The sequence below is a fragment of the Periplaneta americana genome, chromosome 3, assembly GCF_040183065.1.
Source record: "Periplaneta americana isolate PAMFEO1 chromosome 3, P.americana_PAMFEO1_priV1, whole genome shotgun sequence".
Lineage (NCBI taxonomy): Eukaryota > Metazoa > Arthropoda > Insecta > Blattodea > Blattidae > Periplaneta > Periplaneta americana.
In genome coordinates, this window is record NC_091119.1 from 172,905,903 (window position 1) to 172,926,889 (window position 20,987).

At 34.0% G+C, this 20,987-nt stretch overlaps 1 protein-coding gene across 3 annotated transcripts in view; it reads left to right on the top strand.

Moving 5' to 3' along the window:
- LOC138696838 (KH domain-containing, RNA-binding, signal transduction-associated protein 2-like) overlaps nt 1-20,987 on the top strand; it is a 638,287-nt gene that overhangs the window by 570,301 nt on the left and 46,999 nt on the right. For 2 of the 3 annotated variants that reach the window (XR_011331474.1, XM_069822283.1), the window contains exon 5: nt 6,236-6,306. Coding sequence is in view for 2 of the 3 variants with exons in the window: in XM_069822283.1 (XP_069678384.1) it covers nt 6,236-6,306 (71 nt within the window). In the remaining variant the exon portion in view is untranslated. The remainder of the gene's footprint in view (nt 1-6,235; nt 6,307-20,987) is intronic. The other variant, XM_069822284.1, reaches the window with a different exon arrangement.

The window sequence follows — 20,987 nt, forward strand, 5'->3', positions numbered from 1 at the left end:
ACCAATTTGATGTGAATTTACGTTACTCAGTACTTTCTGAAGATGTCAGTTTTTATATGAGCCATCACTGGTGGCTCCGTGACACTGCACTTGTTTCAGTCAATCAAGTCCATATAGCCTACTCCTTAGCCATTAAGTTTAATTCTGGCACTAGAAACATGCGAACAGTGTTTGAGTTACTTCTCCTTGCCAAAACTCTTCGTTCTTCTAAAGCACACGAGATCCAGATGATATTTCCAAGTGAAATCCGAATAATTATTTTGTGCGAGATCGTGCGTATTTGCTTGTTTTCCGCACAGAACCAATACGCGGTAAGTGTGAAATACCACATTCACTATTCCCAACGTAACACACAACAATTTCCCTCTTCTTACCTCTTAAGCGCGACATTCATTTTACTGCTTTAGGCTTTTATCATATTATTTTTAGAGACGTTTAACATAGTAATAATTATAAATTGGAAACTTACCACTGCAATTTCACCTAAATTGCACTGTTAATTATTGTTCTTAAATATTTGCAAAAATTAAGTAAAGTCTACTATTCCACGAAACTTATTGCATTCCTGATACAAGTAACATTAAGGAAGCAGTGAAAAAAATCAACAAGACTCCAGATGCCGATGTTATTACTGCAATATGTTATATAAATAATATTGTTAAAATATTAAAATGAAAAATAAATCATTACATAACCTTACCGTTTGTTTTAAGTTCGCATTTATAGACTGGGGGAAAAAAAGACAGACGTATATCACGGCCTGCTGGAGTATAGATATTTTTGTTTTCTAAAGTTGCCGTCATTAAACAGAAACCAAGATGGGATTTCATTACAACTAATTAGAAATTCTTTTTTCAGGTATGTAATAAACGATCTTCGCACAAAATAATGTACGATACACGAGCGGTATGTTTGTTTTCATGTTCTCGGAAATTAAAAAAGCTCCACTACGTTTCGCTTTTTCAATCTTTTCCTCGAACATGAAAACGTCAACATACCGCTCTTGTAACGTATATTACTATTCTTCCGATGAGCTGCTATGTTGTATAGCAGCTCTTCTTTCCGTTTACGTTTCATGGATCTTCTTTCTCTTGTTTTTGCAGATTTTTTTTGTTGCTATATTGTCCAGACTTCCAATCGCTATGTCCGTTGATTGACCAGGAAATTTCTTTCTTCTTATGGTGTTTTTTGAGAATTTTCAAATTTGAAGTTTCGCAAAGTCAAGGCATTTGCATGTTGCAATATCAAATTGTCTTAGGCTGTTACGTCCCATACAGTCCAGTTTAGATTTATTAGATTTGCTGCTTTTTTTGCTGTTTTTAATAAATTCTTAACTTTATTATGATAATTTAATATATCTGTTATTGTTCTCATAGAAACGATAGGAATCGATGCATGTTTCCATGTACTCAGTACTTTATTTATAAACTAGCCGTACCCGTGCGCTCCGCTGCACCCGTTGGAAATAAATGAGTAGTTTAATATCAAAGACGGACATCTGTCATCTCCATAGTTTTGATCTAGAGGCAGTTTTTTGTTTCACAGTGTTCTTTGCAGAATTTTAAAACATTTTATTTTTATAAATGTAGTGTTAGAGTTTGTATATAGTTTCACCATAACTGCAAAAAAAAAAATGAAAAAAAATGTATAAGAATCCACATTATCTAAATTTCATCTGAAGGTCAGATGTCCGCCTTTGATATTAAGCTACTCAAATATAAAATTTGAAAGGCATGTTGGTCCGACAAGTTAACAAATTTAAGGAAACAAATATCAAGAGTCCTTCAATAACTGTCTATTAAAAATTACAAAATATTACATAGGTTGCAGGAACATATTCTGACTAGCGCTTTCGCTATAATAATAGCATCTTCAGGTCAGACTTTTGCGATGTTATGCTTTTCATATAAAGACATGGATAGACTAGTAACGTCGAAAAGTGTTAAAGTACATGACGTAAAAATATAAAAATATGAAAATACAATGATAAGAGAAATAAAAAGACTTATGAACAGTCTGAAATATATATATATATATATATATATATGGTAGTAAAACCTTCATGAGGTCTCAAAAAATAAAAATATTTGACATGTGTGCAGGTGATAGATCACAATTTGGTAAAAAATATGCAGCTTAAAATAGCGACACAGACAATAAAAAGAATAAATTAAAATATTGCTTTGGATCAGTCACCACGACGTAGCAGCACATTGTAAAATCTGCAAAAATCAATAATAAGTATTTAGTAAGGGATCAGTGTAGGACCAGAAAAAGAAGTGAATTGACGATAAAATACTTACAAGGTCTTTGGTCTTGGCGTAATAAAAGAAAATGATGTTGTCTGGTCTGTGGCGTGGTGGTGACTGGTGCAATGACACACGCCAAGACCAAAGACCTTGTAAGTATTTTATCGTCAATTCACTTCTTTTTCTGGTCCTACACTGATCCCTTACTAAATACTTATTATTGATTTTTTGCAGATTTTACAATGTGCTGCTACGTCGTGGTGACTGATCCAAAGCAATATTTTAATTTATTCTTTTTATAGTCTGTGTCGCTATTTTAAGCTGCATATTTTTTACCAAATTGTGATCTATCACCTGCACACATGTCAAATATTTTTATTTTTTGAGACCTCATGAAGGTTTTACTACCATATATATATATATATTTCAGACTGTTCATAAGTCTTTTTATTTCTCTTATCATTGTATTTTCATATTTTTATATTTTTACGTCATGTACTTTAACACTTTTCGACGTTACTAGTCTATCCATGTCTTTATATGAAAAGCATAACATCGCAAAAGTCTGACCTGAAGATGCTATTATTATAGCGAAAGCGCTAGTCAGAATATGTTCCTGCAACCTATGTAATATTTTGTAATTTTTAATAGACAGTTATTGAAGGACTCTTGATATTTGTTTCCTTATACTCAAATATAAAGTAATTACATAATTAAAATAGGAAATTTGATCCAGGGAACATTCGTGTTTGATAGAAGAATAAATCGTTTAATATGTTACTTAATTTAAATTGAATCCAAATCATTACAATGCGATCATTTTGGTCCAGAGACCACTCATTGGTGCAGTGACAATTCCTTTAACATGTTTCTAATTTTTATTACATGCAACCATAGTTTAATGAACATTGACATCATTTAGATTTAATGTGTATACTTTATTTTACTTGTTACAGGTTTCCATTGAATTATGGTAATAACTTAATTTTAACCCTTGTTTTCTACGTATTCAGTAAATGCGTTTGGCCCACTATGGTACTGAACCCTTCAAATAACTTAAATTATATTATATAATATTACGTTACATATATTATATTATATATTATATTATATTATATTATATTATATTATATTATATTACATTATATCAGACGTTACTGTAATAACATTATAGCATTATGTCCATGTAGAGAAACTACACTTTTCAATGGTGAAATAATAATTAATTATACAAATCGGTTAATTTAGGTTCCCATATTACTTCATACAAACACAGAAACATTCTCTGTAGGCTATCTTTCATAGCTTTCGATTGTTGCTGTCCAAGGCCCCTTATAGACGAAGTCATTTGTTTTTTATTTCATTATACGGCCTTAGATGGCAGTTATTTTAATTTTAAAACTCATTTATCTCATATATCAGTCCTATCAAAATTTTTCAAGGAATAAAACTTATCGCAAATTATTTTTAAAGAAACTTCTTGTATGTAACATTTTTCACAAAAATCAATAATAAGCGAGATAATTCAATTTATTTAATTCAGGCCCCCTTAAAACCCCCCTTTTAGATAATGTATTTTGAATGCCATATAGCCTAAAATCTAAGTTACAACGAACTTAATTTATATTCCAATTTTCATCGAAATCCGTTCATCCATTATCGCGTGAAAAGGTAACAAACATACAGACAGACATACAAACAAAAATTTCAAAAAAGCGATTTTCGGTTTCAGGGTGGTTAATTATATATGTTAGGACCAATTATTTTTGGAAAATCGAAAATTACCAGAAAAATTTCGGCTACAGATTTATTATTAGTATAGATGTTTTCTGCATTACACGCACTGCAGATTCTTTACTTCCTTCATCTTTGTAATTCTATGCCAGTGAAGAAATAATACCTTATTACATCTCGCTAAGTCGGGAGGAGTGTTCTGTTATCCAATTCTTTTGCGGTACCAAAAATATTCTCCGCCCTGACGAATGTCTTCTTTCTTGTTTTTACTGGTGTTGATTTCGCCATTAAAAACAATACGCAACACTCAAAACACACATACAATGCACTACAAGCAAAGGCTCGAGAGAAACTAACGAACAGAAAACAGGGAATCTGTGTCAGAAAGCAGAAGCGATAACCATCCCTTATTATCATCCGAGTCCACACCTGTGGAGTAACGGCTAGCGTGTCTGGCCGCGAAACCAGGTGGTCCTGGTTCGATTTCCGGTCGGAGCAAGTTACTTGGTTGAGGTTTTTTCGTGGTTTTCCCTCAACCCAATATGAGCAAATGCTGGGTAACTTTCGGTGCTGGACCCCGGACTCATTTCACCGGCATTATCACCTTTATCTCATTCAGACGCAAAATAACCAAAGATGTTGATAAGGCGTCGTAAAATAACCTAAAATAAAAAAAAAATCATCTGCTCCTTCCCTCTCCACAGTACGCACCCTGATTTGAATGAAGTATACTGCGTTGCCAGTTTGGAAGTGTCTGTTCAGTCCTATACAGTCATTTATAACATTTGAACGTTCTTAATATTCAGCATTACGGAATGTAATTTTTTCAAGTTTTTAGTGAGTTCTGTAAAACTTAGAAGGCTTTGCGCCTCGGTGAAAATTTATTTTAGAACTATAATTTTTTTGTGCATAATTGTTACGTATAATGACAACTTTTCTGTACTCCATGTTTTTTTTTTTAATTCGAAATTTAATTTTTTCGATACACACTAATATACACATGAGGGGTTCACAACCAGAGTGGACTAAGTCTTCTGGAAAAATTTTGAGAAATTGAGTCTTAAAGTTTCTGACTCATTCAAATTCAAATTTATTTACAATTTACATTTGGATAGATACCCGAAATGAGCATATGCTCGTGCTCGGGTACAGTCCAGTAGTCTACATAAATTTTACAGGGTTCAAATAATAATGCTGATATAATATAATAATAATAATAATAATAATAATAATAATAATAATAATAATAATAGAATAATCGTGACAGAAATGATACAAAGATTGTAATACAAAATAATTCATTAATAATAATAATAATAATAATAATAATAATAATAGTGATAAAACAAAAATATTTACAATAATAAAATAGATACTAAGACGGATAAAATGAAATATAAAACCACTAGCGAGAGTTAACACAACTTAAATAGGCATATAATAACCGGAAAAAAATCACGAACTCGAAAATCAACAGAAAAGTTCGTTGTATCGCAGACAACAGCAACCACCGTATTGACATTGTGTTGTGCATTAATAGTAGTAGTGGGAAGCAGAAAGTCTACGTAACTGCCGTTCTCTTCCAATCTTCTCGTAAAATCATGGGAAGTTAATGCTGAAAAAACAAAATGTCTACGAGTCAAACTGTTCATTATTACCAGGATAAATATAAATAATACTGAAATATATTAATCGAGTTTCAGTTATAGATGTCTCCTCTTGTGCAAGAGGTATCATATCAAAATATTTTATGAATGGCGGGGAAAATATAAATTTCAGTAACTTTCTAGTGACAAGTACAATCAAGTGTATCTGTGGCGATGCTAAGAAATCATTTATTGGAGATATGCACTGTTATTAATTAAGAAAATGATCATGCTTAGCAACCTTCACCTTCCATAGGAAATGCTGCCGTCTGTGAAGTAACAAATGAGTTATGGACTTGGTTTGTTATAGCAATGAATAAATCTAAGTTTTCTTCATCCGTAATTGTATTAATCCACAAACTGGCCACTGGTGGACTTGGTCCACTCTGGTTGTGAGACAGAGAAAAATGAAGAATGGTTGGGTGGGTGGGTGGGTAAGTGAGCGATTGAGCAAGCGAACGAGCGAACAATCCCTTGTATCGCATTCCGACTTGTAATACAGTTTCCATTCCTTATGTAAATTTCAAAGTAATGTTTTTGGTGTAGTACGAGCAGTTGCTAGAATCTCCTGGTGGCTTAGCATCCTAATTTTATTTGTTCTCCCAGCAGGTACGGCAATTACGAAGATTACGATGAAGGATCTGGCGACTATTATGATTCCACAGAAGGCTACCCAGGTAAGTTGTGATCCACGTTAGCCATGTACTGCATGCCAATAGTTAGATCCTGTTTGCTGGAATGTTGGAATGTTACTCCATTGGAGCAGTTGATGGATGTCACAAGACTCACCCCAAATAGCACACTGCTCTTAACGGTTTTGTGTTATCAGAAATCAGATTTATATCATTTCCTTTAAATGTATTTTGGTTGAAGTCTTTGGAATTGGGCCTTCCTTTGTAGTTGGTAGATGGCTTCACTGCGTGTTATCCACATATAATATTGTTTCCTCGTCATATCCTTTCCCCTCCTTACCATTCTTTGCCTTCGTATATTAATTGTTGTATAATATTAGACATTTTATAAAAGGTAAATTGATGGTTCAGTTTCTGAGAGTGCTTTGATTGTAGTGATTTTAAATGCTCATGATTAATAATTCTGATAATAAAATACAATTGCCGTACTTATTACGTCAGGTTACATAATTAATCGATATTTCTGGCAATTTTACATTCATTTGCATTAGTATCGTCTCTACTAGAGATGGGTAAAAAAAGCTGGAACAGTTTACTTGAAACTGTTTCACAATTGAAACTGTTTCGATACGAAACAGTTTCGTTATATAACGTGTTCCAACTGTTCCAAGGAGCGTTACACTGCTCCAGTGATAACTTCAACGTTCCACATGGTTCCAAGAGATAAACAGTTCAATTTCTAAACAGTTTTCCTCTTCTTTGTTGTCTGCAAAGCCCATGTGTAGCGCTATCATTGACCTCCAATCAAAGTAGATATAATATCCATGTTCCACACGGCCTTCGTGCAACAGTAGTCTATGTAGGTTCGCGCAATTTAATTGTACGAATCAAATTCCCTAATAAATCTGATATTAATTATTAGCTGTCCATTGATGGAGAATATGTTCATGGTGCCTTAACGTAGTGTTAATTATTAATATGCCGCGAAAAATATCGGCTAATGTCATCGTTATTAAACTCTCCTAAGGTTAAGTTATATGCGTTATTTTTTACTAAAATCGATTTTTCAATTGTAGTTATTTATTGTACCCTTAACAGTAACCTACGAAAAATGACTTTCGTCGTCAAAATACACTGAACAGCTGATTTAAAGACGATTCAAGGGCTTTGAAACGTCATGTTCCCGAAGCAGATGAGATGTTGAAACAGTTGGAACACTTGGAACAGTTGGCACTGATGTTGTACACATATTCTTATGAAACTGTTATTTTGGAACAGCTTCGTTCATGAAACAGTTACAGTCGAAACTGTTTTTTAAAAAGAACAGTTTATCCCATCTCTAGTCTCTAGATATATAAAAATCCTACTTCACCATGGGGCATATGTTAGGGTTACACAGATGTTCGGAAAGTTCCACATCATAGGACATGATCACTAATCTATATGTCCCCCGCCAAACTCCACACGTCTGGAGGCGAAATCGCATATTTTTTAAGAGACAGGTCACAAACCAAAGTGATTTGACACCACTCATCCTTGATTACTTCGGCTTAGATGTTACATGTCGCTAATCATGACTCTGTATGCCCTGACTTAAAATATCCCCAGAGAGCAAAATCAAGGGAATTCAAGTCCGGCGAGCGTGGAGGCCATTCGATGAACCTCTGCGACCAATCCAGCGGGGAAGGTTATACTTATCACCCAAGATATCTCTCACTGCTGTGGCATAATGTGGCAGGGCGTAGTTTTGCGTGAATCACATAGGTCGGTCACAAGGCGTCCAATTCCGGCATTAGCCCATCGCCCAACATTTGCAAGAATAACTCGCTTATAACATTTCCATTACAAATATATGGTCTGATAATACAGTCCTCCAGGCCATAATGCACAGGGTTTCTTGTTGCTTGCTGGTCGAGTACCACTGAGGCTGTTTCATTGAGCTAATTTGGTGCCGTGGCGATGTGAATGAATCTGTAAAAGATGAAGCAGTGACCATAAACTAAGTCAGTGTGTGTGTGGAGCCTGGTGGAGAACATTCTATGATTTAACCTATTGTGTGGGACTTTTCGGTGTCTGCTTATAGTTAGGTAAATACGCATATAGCATAATAATAATAATTGGTACTCGTACATCACGAGAGTGATGCATGCCATGTTAATTCTAGAGACTGTTCTTAAGAATTTGTATAAAGACAAACGTGAAACCAATGTAAATATCTACCATCTTCCAAAACGATTCTTAAAAGATTGACGTTCATTATAGCAACGTAGTTTGAAAAATAATTGCGACAAAGGAGAGCCGTAAACAATATGTTAAAATATTAACGCAATAAATAAGAGCACAGTCAACTGTAAACATTCTATAAGCTTTGAACTTTCTTGTTGCAGTTTGTTTACATTTTGGTTGGTTCCAGTGATACAATTTCTATCCCAAATAGTTTTTTTTTTTTTTTTATTCTTGCGGTTGATTTTTGCAGTTATAAATATTTGTTTCTTTTTCGAACAATCGTAAAGTGAAATAATGTGTGTAGCATTATCGGATTTATTAGGTGACCATTTCGTATATGGCGGCGCTGTGATCTTACATTGTTATTCTGTGAGAAAGAAATAGTCTAGGCCTAGAATAAGAGAGCGACATAACAGCGACGCGCTGTGTATTAGCACAGGCAACTGCCGTTCCACAAACAATGGCCGGGTAATACTGGGTTTCGTTTCTGTCTTTTCCTCATGCTGTAATTTTTTTCAGAGCTATTTTAAATTCTTTTATTTTCTTTTAAATATGTTTTTTTATCTATTGAATAATACCATCGTATATATGTCCGTATTTTCTGTAGAAAACCTATTCATTCATTCATTCATTGTGTTCTGCCCAAGGGCAGGTCTTTCACTGCAAACCCAGCATTCGCCAGTCGTTCCTATTTTCTACCTTCCTCTTTGTCTCCGCATATGATCCATATATCGTAATGTCTATCATCTGATTTCTTTTGCCCCGAACTCTTCTTCCGTTCACAATTCCTTCCAGTGCATCCTTCAGAAGGCAGTTTCTTCTCAACCAGTGACCCAGCCAATTTCTTTTCCTCTTTCTGATCAGTTTCAGCATCATTCTTTCTTCATGCACTCTTTCCAACAGCTTCGTTTCTTACTCTGTCCATTTCACACGCTCCATCCTTCTCCATATGCACATTTCAAATGCTTCTATTAGCTTCTCTTCACTTCGTCGTAATATCCATGTTTCTGCCCCATACAATGCTACACTCCACACAAATCACTTCACTAGTCTCTTCCTTAGTTCTTTGTCCAGAGTTCCGCAGAAGATGCTCCTCTTTTTCTATTAAAAGCTTCCTTTGCCATATAGAAATTTTTTTGCTGATTATTTTCTAGCATATATCTTGATTTTAATATTTCATACGTGATTTCTTAGCGCGTTCAACCCTCGAAGTATTATGAAATGGGGACTGTTAGTGGTGTAGGGGGAGCATTTTAAATTGAATTCGCGTAATAATAATATTAAAATGGATTTGAGGTAGGTGGGATATGGTGATAGGAATTGGATTGATCTTGCTCAGGACAGGGACCGATGGCGGGCTTATGTGAGGACGGCAATGAACCTTCGGGTTCTCTAAAAGCCGTAAGTAAGTAAGTTTATTTTCTAAGTACAGACTTGTAGGCCTATATATGTCATGCTGTCTTTTGTAATTTTGACAGGAAATTATTTTATTTATCTCTTGAACATAAATTCACGTCTGAATTCCTTCGAAGTCAGAGAAAGTTTGTGTTTATGTAATCCTTCACTTGTTTTTAATGTAAAATAACCATTCAGACTCATTGTCACCTATGGTGTCTTATGAATATTAAAATTCATTTTCTTTATTTCAGTGCTTTACATCCAAAATTCTAAATAATATAACAAAACAACAAACTGGAGTAAAACATAAAGTAGAGCTACATCTTTCTGCAATTTCTTATGTATAGATTTTTAGAAATGTAATTATGATCGTTGATATATTGGAACTCTACACTCTGCTCTTACGTCTTTATTCCTTACACAATGACACTATGACCTTTCTCTATTTTGAAAGAATTGTTAATATCGTATTGAAATGCTGTATGCTAACATTTTATTAACGAATCCCCTTTCTCAGTTGCTCTTCGTGCATATGCAAATTTACAACTCCTTTCGGAATTATTAATACCTCTCCCCCGCTGCATACTTCATATACTGCGGGATGTATTTTTTGTTTGTGGATCAACGGCCCCAACAAGCCACAGAAAAGCTATGTGAAAGTTCCTTCTCTAATTACCTACATATAAAATTACAATTTATAATTAACCGGAGATGTTTACATGAACTTCACCATTCGTCTGAAAATGAAGACTTGAGTAGCATTATTGTGGATCACATTTGTAGTCTCAATTTCATGAATGTAATAAGTATTTGGTAACAAACCTTTATATTATCGTCTTAATAATATTTTACATACATAATATAGTGATCGTCCAAGTGAAACATGTACGAGTTTGACTTTTTATTGATATCAGAGTTAAATTTAATTTTAATAAATGATTGAAAGAATTTAAGTTTTGCACATTCAAATGTGCAGAAATATGACGCTAACAAATGTAACTTTTCGTTCTGAAAAGACATGTTACGATTTACATTTGTTCAGATTAAATTTTAAGTTGTAATTTTGTTTTTGGTCTTGGTTCCATTTTAAACTAATTGAAGTGCCTCGAATACGATGTATTTGAGAATTAATTAATCATTTGTAGGGAATGATTCATCTAGGGCTCAATATCTTGGTTATATAAAATTATTCTGTAAGTTGAGGATGCGGGAACGTTAAATTAACATTAAAATTCCATACATTGAACTAACCATTAATGATTCGATAAATAAAGGCAGCTTCAAAATGTGTATTCTTACCCTTTTAATACCTCATGTGTGCATCAAAACAGCAGTAAATTGTGATTAAAATATTATATTTTATAGGTAGACCTAGTACCTACTCTAGCAACAAGCATCCTTGAATGTTGAAGGCATCAGCTTAACACATCTACATGGAGGGCTATGTATCGCGTCAGAAATTCCCAGGTGTCCTGTTACTCTGCAGTAGTAACTACAGAGCATTTGTATATGTCCAGATGTGTGGCACATGCTACTGAGGGAATTCATCTTATTGCGTACGGTACATAATTGCAGTCATTGTCATTAATGGAAGTGGTTCATCATACCGTACAAGGCATATAAATTAGCGTACACCTCTTGAAGAAGTAAACAATTTATATTACACTTCCGAGTAGAGTTAGCTCAGTAAGTTAAGTGGCGGCTGAGGACATTTTATTCTAGATAGAGATCAGGACTTTTTATCTTTCACATAACTTTCAGACTAATTCTGAAGTTCATCCAGTCTCCTGCCAGATGGACACCTGTGTCTTGCTCAGGAGTAATATGGCCAGATCAGAATGCTGATCTTTTGCCTCCTGATATGGAAAAATAAGTAAATTTCATCTGCTTTTGGAGATATTTTTCTTTAGAGTCCGTGCCATATTACTCAAAGTCACTTTAAAGTGACTTTTTTTAAGTTTTCCTTCACCTTTTCCATATTGGTTACGTGCAGTATGTCAGAAAGATTTTGTATAATTCATCCTAGTTCTTGGGCGCATGTAACTTGCCATGGTTAGTAGAAGTTCGTATGTTATTAAATTTAATATGACGGAGCTTCGATTATCGTTGCCGTTTTTATTATCGAAATGATGATAATCGAATTATTTCATCTCCTCATAGTAATAGTTCGTTCCGAAAAAAGAAATTTAACAACATACAAATATTTCACTTTGAACAAAATTATATATCACAAGCTATATCATCCCTAAACATCATATGTATTTTTTTTTTATTTAATGTAATATGATTAAACACATTGCATTTCTTAAATTAATTTTCAATTAAAATGTTAACAAATACTGTAAAATTCAGTAAATACCGAATAGCATGTCTCTGTGAGGCGCAGTGTCTGTTTGCCGATTTTAACATTGACATGAATAACAGCTAACACGCTCTTAGATGCTTACGTCACAAGGTCATTGGGCCTACAAAACGAAACTCTTAAGGAGCGTGACTGGATACTCGAGATTGTGTAAATGTTAGCCATCCAGGAGAAATGTACCGGTACAGGATCCAGTAAAAACGACGATTATTAGAATTGATAATCAAGTTCGTTAGTGTTAAATAGCGAACAACGGATAGTAGAAAGACAGTAATCGAAGACGACGATGAACGAAGCTCCACCGTACATTGTAACAACTTCACTTATAGAAGCCTTGAATTATTCTCCCAGCATTCACCTTCTTTCTTTATTATTCGGAGCATGTTAGCATGTATAGTTGCAGTTGATAGGCTATTGTTCTTCACTAAACAATAATACTGATTACGAGACATCGATGTAGTGAATCGTACTGTGTGTAAGCAGATCAGTGAATAAGGCTGTTTCTCATCGTTTTATCGTTCTGGAAATTTCATTCATATTCTAGTGTAATCTGTGAAGAGAGCATCATTGTGTTGCAAAGTAATGTAATTTGCAATAGGTTTGGCAGTATCTTTAAGAGAGAACTGGAAATAATAAAAAAAATGCTCATAGGCAGTTATTCTACTTTCACGATAAGACGACGTATTTTTGCATTTTATCTGTAGCTGCACAAAATTATGATTTATAGTAGGAAAAAATACTATTCCTAAATACAAATTGTAATTCCTACACAAGTCTGTGATTACATCAGCATTTATATTTAGTAATTAAATTATTTTACATAGTGGAAAAATGTAGTAGAAGTAGCAAAACTTCCAATGTACAAGAACTAAATTTGTGTAGTTATACATACTTCATCATAATCTCCGATTATCTTTTCAAGAATTTCAGTTTTTATGCTCATTTTATTCTTTGATCATTTAGTCAGCTTAGCTATTAGTCGTAATGAAACAGTATTGACACAAAATGGACACGCGCAGCCTATGTGAGAAAAGAGCAAATCTACTCTTTTGTGCCTGGAATCGAACCTGCGTCTGCATGATTTGTATTTCCTTGTGTCACTACTTGAAATCATGTCTTATAGGAAAAAAGAATGAATAATAATGCTGAAAGAAGTTCGCAGCAAAACATTTCGTTAGTTTTTTCCCCTTCAGATTTTAATCAAATCCTAACTGGAGTTTTATATTGCTCTTTAAGTTCTTTGATTATTCAGATATAAATTGATCTGAAAAGCAAATGGAAATATACAGAGTCCTTCGTATATTATGACGCTTCTCTTGCTGCAAGCTCAGCCACATTTTCTTTTACACGTCCTGCGCAGTTACAGCGAAATGTGCCGCAGTTTCTACGGTAGTAACTTTGGTTTCTTAAACATATTTGGAGGGAAATCTGTTTGTAAAATACTTAAAAATTAACAGCGCATCTAATCTGCCTCACAGGAAACATTCAAAGTGCCCTCCTCCTGCGTCAATATATTTTTTGACATCTCCGAAGACTGATGTTCTGTTTTTTTTTTTAATGGCTTTGCGGAAAAAGAATCTTAAAATTTTTGCATAACCTAAAGCTACAAAATCAAATTTCAGTATTCTATATACCATTCTCAAACAGTAAGAAAAAACATAACTTCATTACGCACGAATTAGTTATCCCTACAGTGTTTTCACACAGTTAAAAAAAAATACACAATAGCTTGCACTACAGTACGCACGAATTAGTAGTGTATTCCGTTTTCTCAAACAAACAAAAAAAACACAGTAGCTTGCGCTTCATTACGCACGAATGAGTAAAGCCTTCAGTTTTCTCAAACAACAAAAACCAATATTTTAGATGCATTATGCGGACCAGCGGCATAGCTCAGTCGGCAAAGGTTCTTGCCTGCTGATCCGGAGCTGCATTCGGTCGTGGGTTCGATTCCCACTTGGGCTGATTGCATGGTTGGATTTTCTCCCACATTTTTTGAATGGTAGGGTGATCTGTTTCGAATCCTCGGTCTTATCCCACCAATTACCATCTTACTAGCACCAATTCCATCGACATTAAATAGCCTAATAGTTATTACAACGTAGTTAAGTGACCAACTGAAAACCACATTACACACAAATGAGTAATTCTTGTATAGCTTACAACAGCCTTCGGTGAATTACACGCATGCAACGCCCAACAAACGCTCTTGAATTCTGGCACATACGACAGGCGCACTGTGTGAGGTAACGTTTCTGTACATCCCGTGGTGTCATATATGTATGAAGGACTCTTATAATCTGGTTTGTCAAACTTGAAAATACATTAAATGCACAGGAATGAATATTGTTTATAGCTAGAGATGTATAAAACTTCACCACTTTTTTATTATCAGTATCAACATTATCAGTCATCAATAAGTTCTCCGGAGTGTTTCAGCTTGACAAGTACTGAATTCTTCTCGATCATTCACTTGTTTCTGCCATATTGTTTTGAGAGCCCAGTTCAGGAAGTTTTTATTCATCCATATTCTTGGAGGTGTTCTCTGTAATTGTGTATGGTGTCAATTATAGCGTTATGCAATTGTCTGTTATCTTCATTTTCACATTAGCTGAGCCTAATACAACCTTTCACTTACCTCAGAAATATTGCAATTAAATACTGACCAGGAAACATCTGTTTTTTTTTTTAATTGCTAATCCATAGCATGGCAAGTATGCATTTTTGCTTGTAGTATAAGCAGCTTAAATTAAATTTTCCTTCTAGCTAATGTGGAGAGTATTTAGATATGTGCAGAGTTGTTCAAAGTGCAGAACACTTGAAATCTCTGAAAGGTTGTTAAAATAATATTAAATGTAAATAAAATAAGACACCATTTTATTCACAAAATAACTATATTTATGTGAGAAGCTTTTAATATGAAATTAAAATAAAACAGCCTCTTTCACATACCCCATATTTTTCCGCACTGCATGTCCTATATCTGAAATTTCTTCGCGTTTTCTGAGCTTTTTTGTAAAGCCATCATTATGCTACACTGATATGGTTTAACAGAACTTTACCTGCCAAAAAACTAGACTCAACATTTCAGATAAGATGAATACAAATTATAAGGCCCACACCTGAAACCATTTGGAATTTTTTAAGTCTTATGAATGCTATAGAAAACTGTATTACGTGCATAATAGCATTGAATATGACCAATAATTCGATAATGTTCGGGTAAAAGGGTTATATTTTTGTGCAAATAGAGTTTTGTTCCCCAGGTGAATACAAAAGTTAAATTCTGCAAGTGGGTGTGAAAAAAAAAAGAACAAAAACAAAGTAATACTAGTGTTTGATGTGTTTTGTTTGTGTAGAAAATTATTTGCAAAAAGGATTCGAGGTTTCATTTTCATTTTCCTCAAAACTCATTTTATTGCTTATCTCACTTTACCCGAACACCATCGAATTGTCCGCGAGGCGAAGTTGTTATTTAGTGGAATAAATTTGTGGAGATAGTGTTAAAAATAACAAAAATTACTTGGATAACTATGATACGCTACATTACGATGACCATGCCACCGAAGTTAAACAATCCTGAATATCTTTTTGTGAATGAATTGGTGTTTTTATGTTAGATATGCAATGTGTTCGCAAAGTCAAGGTATGATTTTAAATGATCAACGTAGTTGTAATGAGATGCGATAGAGATGTGAAACAGCCACTAAATGAAAGAATAAACCTCTAGTTTTTTTCTAGTGAAGTTCTGTGTAGGCTGAGGTACCTCGGCGGATATCCAACCGGTATTCTAATTATTCCTTGTCACAGACGACCACAAACCATGAGTAACTGATGTGAAATCTTCTCTGATGCTCTTTCAAAAGGTTTATGCTGTTAATGGCACACTGTACACCTGTAAGCAAAGTCTAGATAAGTGAAGTCCGGAAATCGTGGTGGCTTTGGCTTCTGTTCGCCCTTTCGATTCGTCTCTGTGGAAATGTTTCCATTTCAGTATTCCGTAACTACGTCAGAAAAGTGCGGAGGAGCACCATGTTGCTGAAAGACGACATTGTTCGGAATTTAGATTACTGAAAACAATTGCACCTTCGCTAAGAAGGGACTGATCACTTCATCTCTTGAAAGCATGCTTTACAGTAACTGTCCGGGCCATTGCGCTTCTGTTTAACACATATTCTCACGTTGTTGACTGACAGCAAGAATATATTGGTTAATAACCAAGACAACTGTGTTAGGATAAAACTTCGGGAGTTATTCTTTCATTTAGTAGTTGTTTCGTACCTGTATCATGTTTTATTGTGATTATATGTGTTCATTTGAAATCCCACCATGACTTCACGTATACAGTGTAGTTTCAGAGATTTTAAGAAGTACTTGACTTTGAAAACCTTATAATATTAGATATTGAGTCTTTAAGGTTCCCTAGTCCCTCCTTAGACAGCACCTATCCCTGCAACAGTGCCCAAAAGCCTACAACACGCAAGCAGCCATATTTCAGTAAGAGTGAAAGCTTATGTTGAGCTATACAGAGTGTCCCGAAATTCGCGCACATTGGCTGCATCGTGTGAATCCAGGATGAAAATAGAGATGAAAATGTTGTTAGTCTCATAATTTTGTCCGAAGAATATTTAATTACACAATTTGGTAACACTGCACAACATAAATTGTATTTATATGTATAGCGGATTATCTGCCCAAAGTCAGGTAATATCCTTAGGCGAGGCCGTGGGTATGCGAACCACGTCCCGCTCTAGGTTTACTAGGCTGCGGTGGTTCGTCTCTTGCTTTTCGCAGTGTGATAATGAAGGACATCGCTGCACACCCATTCCCGTGGACGGAGGATAAATTCCTCCATTGCTCACGCTAGGAATCGAACCACGGACCTTTGGGTTTGGAAGTGTACACGGTATTCACATAACACAACGGCGAACAATGATAGTTGATTGTAATGTGATGTTTACTGTGTTCATTGTTATAACTGTAAAATTACAAGAACGATAGACAATAGACCTAATTCATTATACAGTTATGTAGAAGCGTAATGCAACACAGAAGTAATTGGTACATTATCCCCTGTACTCAATATGATAGGAGGCTGAGTGAACCTTGAGACTATTTTAGAAGTGATGGCAATGAGAAAAATTCTGTCACCATGTGGGATTGAATCCGCGACTCTCTAGTCCGTAGCCGTGAAATAAAAAAAAATACGAGAGAAATAGGTTCAACCATGAAAGTTTAGTTTAAAAGGTTGATAGCTTGAGGCTTATCACAAAAGTATATAATTCGTTACACTGTAAGGGTGAAATCTAACCTTTTTCGCCTAATACTACATATTCTAGTGGATTATAGTGATTTTAGAGCTGTCTTTCCTTTTACCAACTTTGTTTCCAGTTTCTACTGACAAAATAGAACAGCTTTTAGTTTTCCAAGTGTTACCCATTCGAGTCTACAAATTCTTTCAGAAAGTGTTAAATTCATGTGTCTACACAGTTTTCTATCAAAAGTTCCAGGGTTCTATGCAAACGAACAAAAATATTAATTGTATAGTTTTCTCGGTTATTGAAATATTCAAAAGCCAATAAAATTTGTAATGCCAAACGGATTCTTACATTGACAGTATCGTTTTGTTTTTAATAAGCTACCAACGTTCGAAATTTACTAGCGAGTGTTATTTAGAATTGAAATTCAATTAATTTGTAATTAATTGTATTAATAATTAATACAGTAACCATTAATACATTTTAAAGTGTTATTAGGTTTTTTGAAGTTCGTTCTCTGCTAATCATTTCATGTGGTCACAATAAGTTTTTAGGTTAGGTCTTGGGAATCATAAACTGTTTAGTCAAACCAATGAATTTCATTTTGCCAGGCAAACTACATTTTAATATTGGATCAATCATAAATAAATGTTTGTTATTTTATCTGCTATGGTAATACGTGGCATCAGTTTGCAATATTCAAAAGACGGCCATATTAGTTTTTTTTTTTTTTTTTTTTTTTTTTTTTTTTTTTTTTTTTTTTTTTTTAAGGAACTAATCTTACGTGAACCCCACTATAAGAATTTCTTACAAAATGCAGTGTTGCCACATTGTCGAATTAACAAATTTTCGGGAGAAATTTTGTCATTAATATTTTCGTGTCCATTTTTATACGAGATTTATATGATGTAGTTCGTGTGTGCGAATTTTGGGACACACTGTATATTTTGAATTGTGTGTATAACAGTACTGAATTTTGTGAAAAGTACGTTATTTGATAAAGACGATATTTTAATTCCTCCTATCTTCTTGCAAGAAAGTAGCTGGGAGAATGTTGTATAATAATTAGTTATAGCTTTATATGTTAAGTTTTTGTTGGAACCAAAAAAAAGGGGAAAAAGCAGGTTTGATTTGTTTGTTACCATCAGGACAAAGGCGCATGTACCCAGGCCCTCCTTCCTGTGGTGTCGCGATGAGGGAGTTTCATCGTTGGAAACAGTTTTTTTAGGGGACCGGAGATGTGTCTTAGGAACGCTATTTTCTGTATACAGTAAACAACACACACATTATTACACAATTTTCATAAGAACTTCACTGCGAGGTGTACGAAAGATTTAAAAACTTGTCTATTGGAGATACAAAAGTATTTGTGATAATACATTTTATGGCAGTTCCGGAGTTCGAACAGGCGGAAACACTTGAATTTCTGTAATTCAGATAGTGCTGTAACTCCTTCAATTAATCTTCCCCATGGTGGATGTTATACAGGGTGTAAATGATATAAACTGTCAAAAAATTGGTGGCAGAGCATAAAAAAACTGAAAAAAAAAATCAGATGTTGTGTTGCTGTTGCTGTCATGATTCCCCCCCCCCTCCAAGTATTTTAGAGTCTAACGTTTGTGGAAAAGAGAATAGACAGTCATTATTTAGTCTACTTTGCCCAGTATGTACGCTGCAGCTATGTTTTTCTTACTCTGTTGTGTATTACTATGTGTTGGGTGTTGAGTTCAAGGTTATTGACGATAACATTTACGTTCAGTCGAAATGTAAAAATACAATTTATTAAACTACTATCAATCTTAAAGACATAATATTTTACAAATTAAAAATAGAATTATAACGTGTAATTAAATTTGACTAGATATTTTGTTCAATAGACCGGTATGTACTGCCTATATAATTTTGTCAGTTCATATCGCTTACACCCTGTATAGTGAAATGTGCGTAATGGGATGACGTTTCAGTAAATGGCCTTAAATGAAGTTTTCTGAAGAGGATTGTCCATGTGAGAAATATGTAGGTAAAGATAATTCACTTTTAATTTGTAACGATGTTAATTTGTTAGAATGCGTATTATGAGCTTAAAATTATAATAAAAACTTCAACCCTTTGTCCTTTTTGTATTATGCCTGTTTTATTTTTGTGTTAATATAACTCTGTAGCATTAAATCACATTCTTTACATGATTTTTATGATATATTTAAGATGCATAGACAGAGATTAGCCTTTTTAAAATATTATAATTACCTATATTTTTATTTGGTTCTAGATTTACAAAATCTCTTATATGTCAGATATTTCTTTAGTTTCCTAAAAATGTGACATGTTTAATTTCTGTGTTTATTTTTGAAAATTAAGTGACGTAATATACTTACTGTATGTAAAGTTAGTCAAAACATTTGTGCTCTCTTCAAGCCCAAAAAACGTAAACGTAAAGAGTTTAGTTAACAAAATAACGAATTGAGAAATACTGTTTTTCAGAAGGAACTCATTGCTGTTGAATGCATTCGATAGAGCTGCTTTACGACTTCTAAGAATAATTAGCTAGATATCAGAGTTCGAAATCTTACGCTTCCCATTATATTCGTATGTATAGGGTTCAGGTGACTTAGTGGATTCGTGTGAGAGAGAAACAGAACTGGAAGAAAATTGCAGAACTTGACCATTTTGTCAATAACTGTACAAAAGTCACTGTCTCTTTACTTAAATCTTTTCTTACGATCCGTTCACATATGCAATTTTTATTAAGAAAGTATGGGTAGTGCTTTTGAAGAAATTATCATATATTGATTTTAAAAATTAAGATATTTTCCTTCTTTGTCATCTCTGCACGTTGGCACAAAGTTAAGTTTCTAGTTACTTATTTATACAGTACGTACTTCGGTGATTACTACTGTCAAAGTCTGTAACACTTTATTTTAAACGTCCTGTATACTCATTTTAATATAATATATAGCAAAAATATTGTCCATCACACAGTTGTTGTTTTTTCACTCTAATTACGGCATATTTTTCTGCATTTGCTAAAAAATTATAAAACTAATTGTGGCACAAATCTAGTCTTAAAATACTAAAATATTTTAGTAAACCATTAAATTGTCATTAAATTACTATGAATAGTGGTTGAAAATGAGGTTCCTTAGTATAGTAATAACCTTGCATAATGAAGTCTGGATGTTATGTGTACCATTAGAAAAGTTTTGAAGCGGCATATAATATGATTTTTCATGACAAGTAAGGTCATACTTGTGAGTAATTTTTCATTACAATTTTTTTTATGAATTAGCCTAATAAGTAACAGTATAAAATTCTCGATTTCATGACAGTGGGACATTTACTGAGATACATTCATTGTTTATAAATTAATTTCAAAATGAACATTGCTATAAAGGCAAAGAACAATAATCGTCTCTTCGTGTATATGAAAAATTATAAAATTCTCTCCTGATTCACCCAAGCGTCTCCATCGATGAACGACGCGC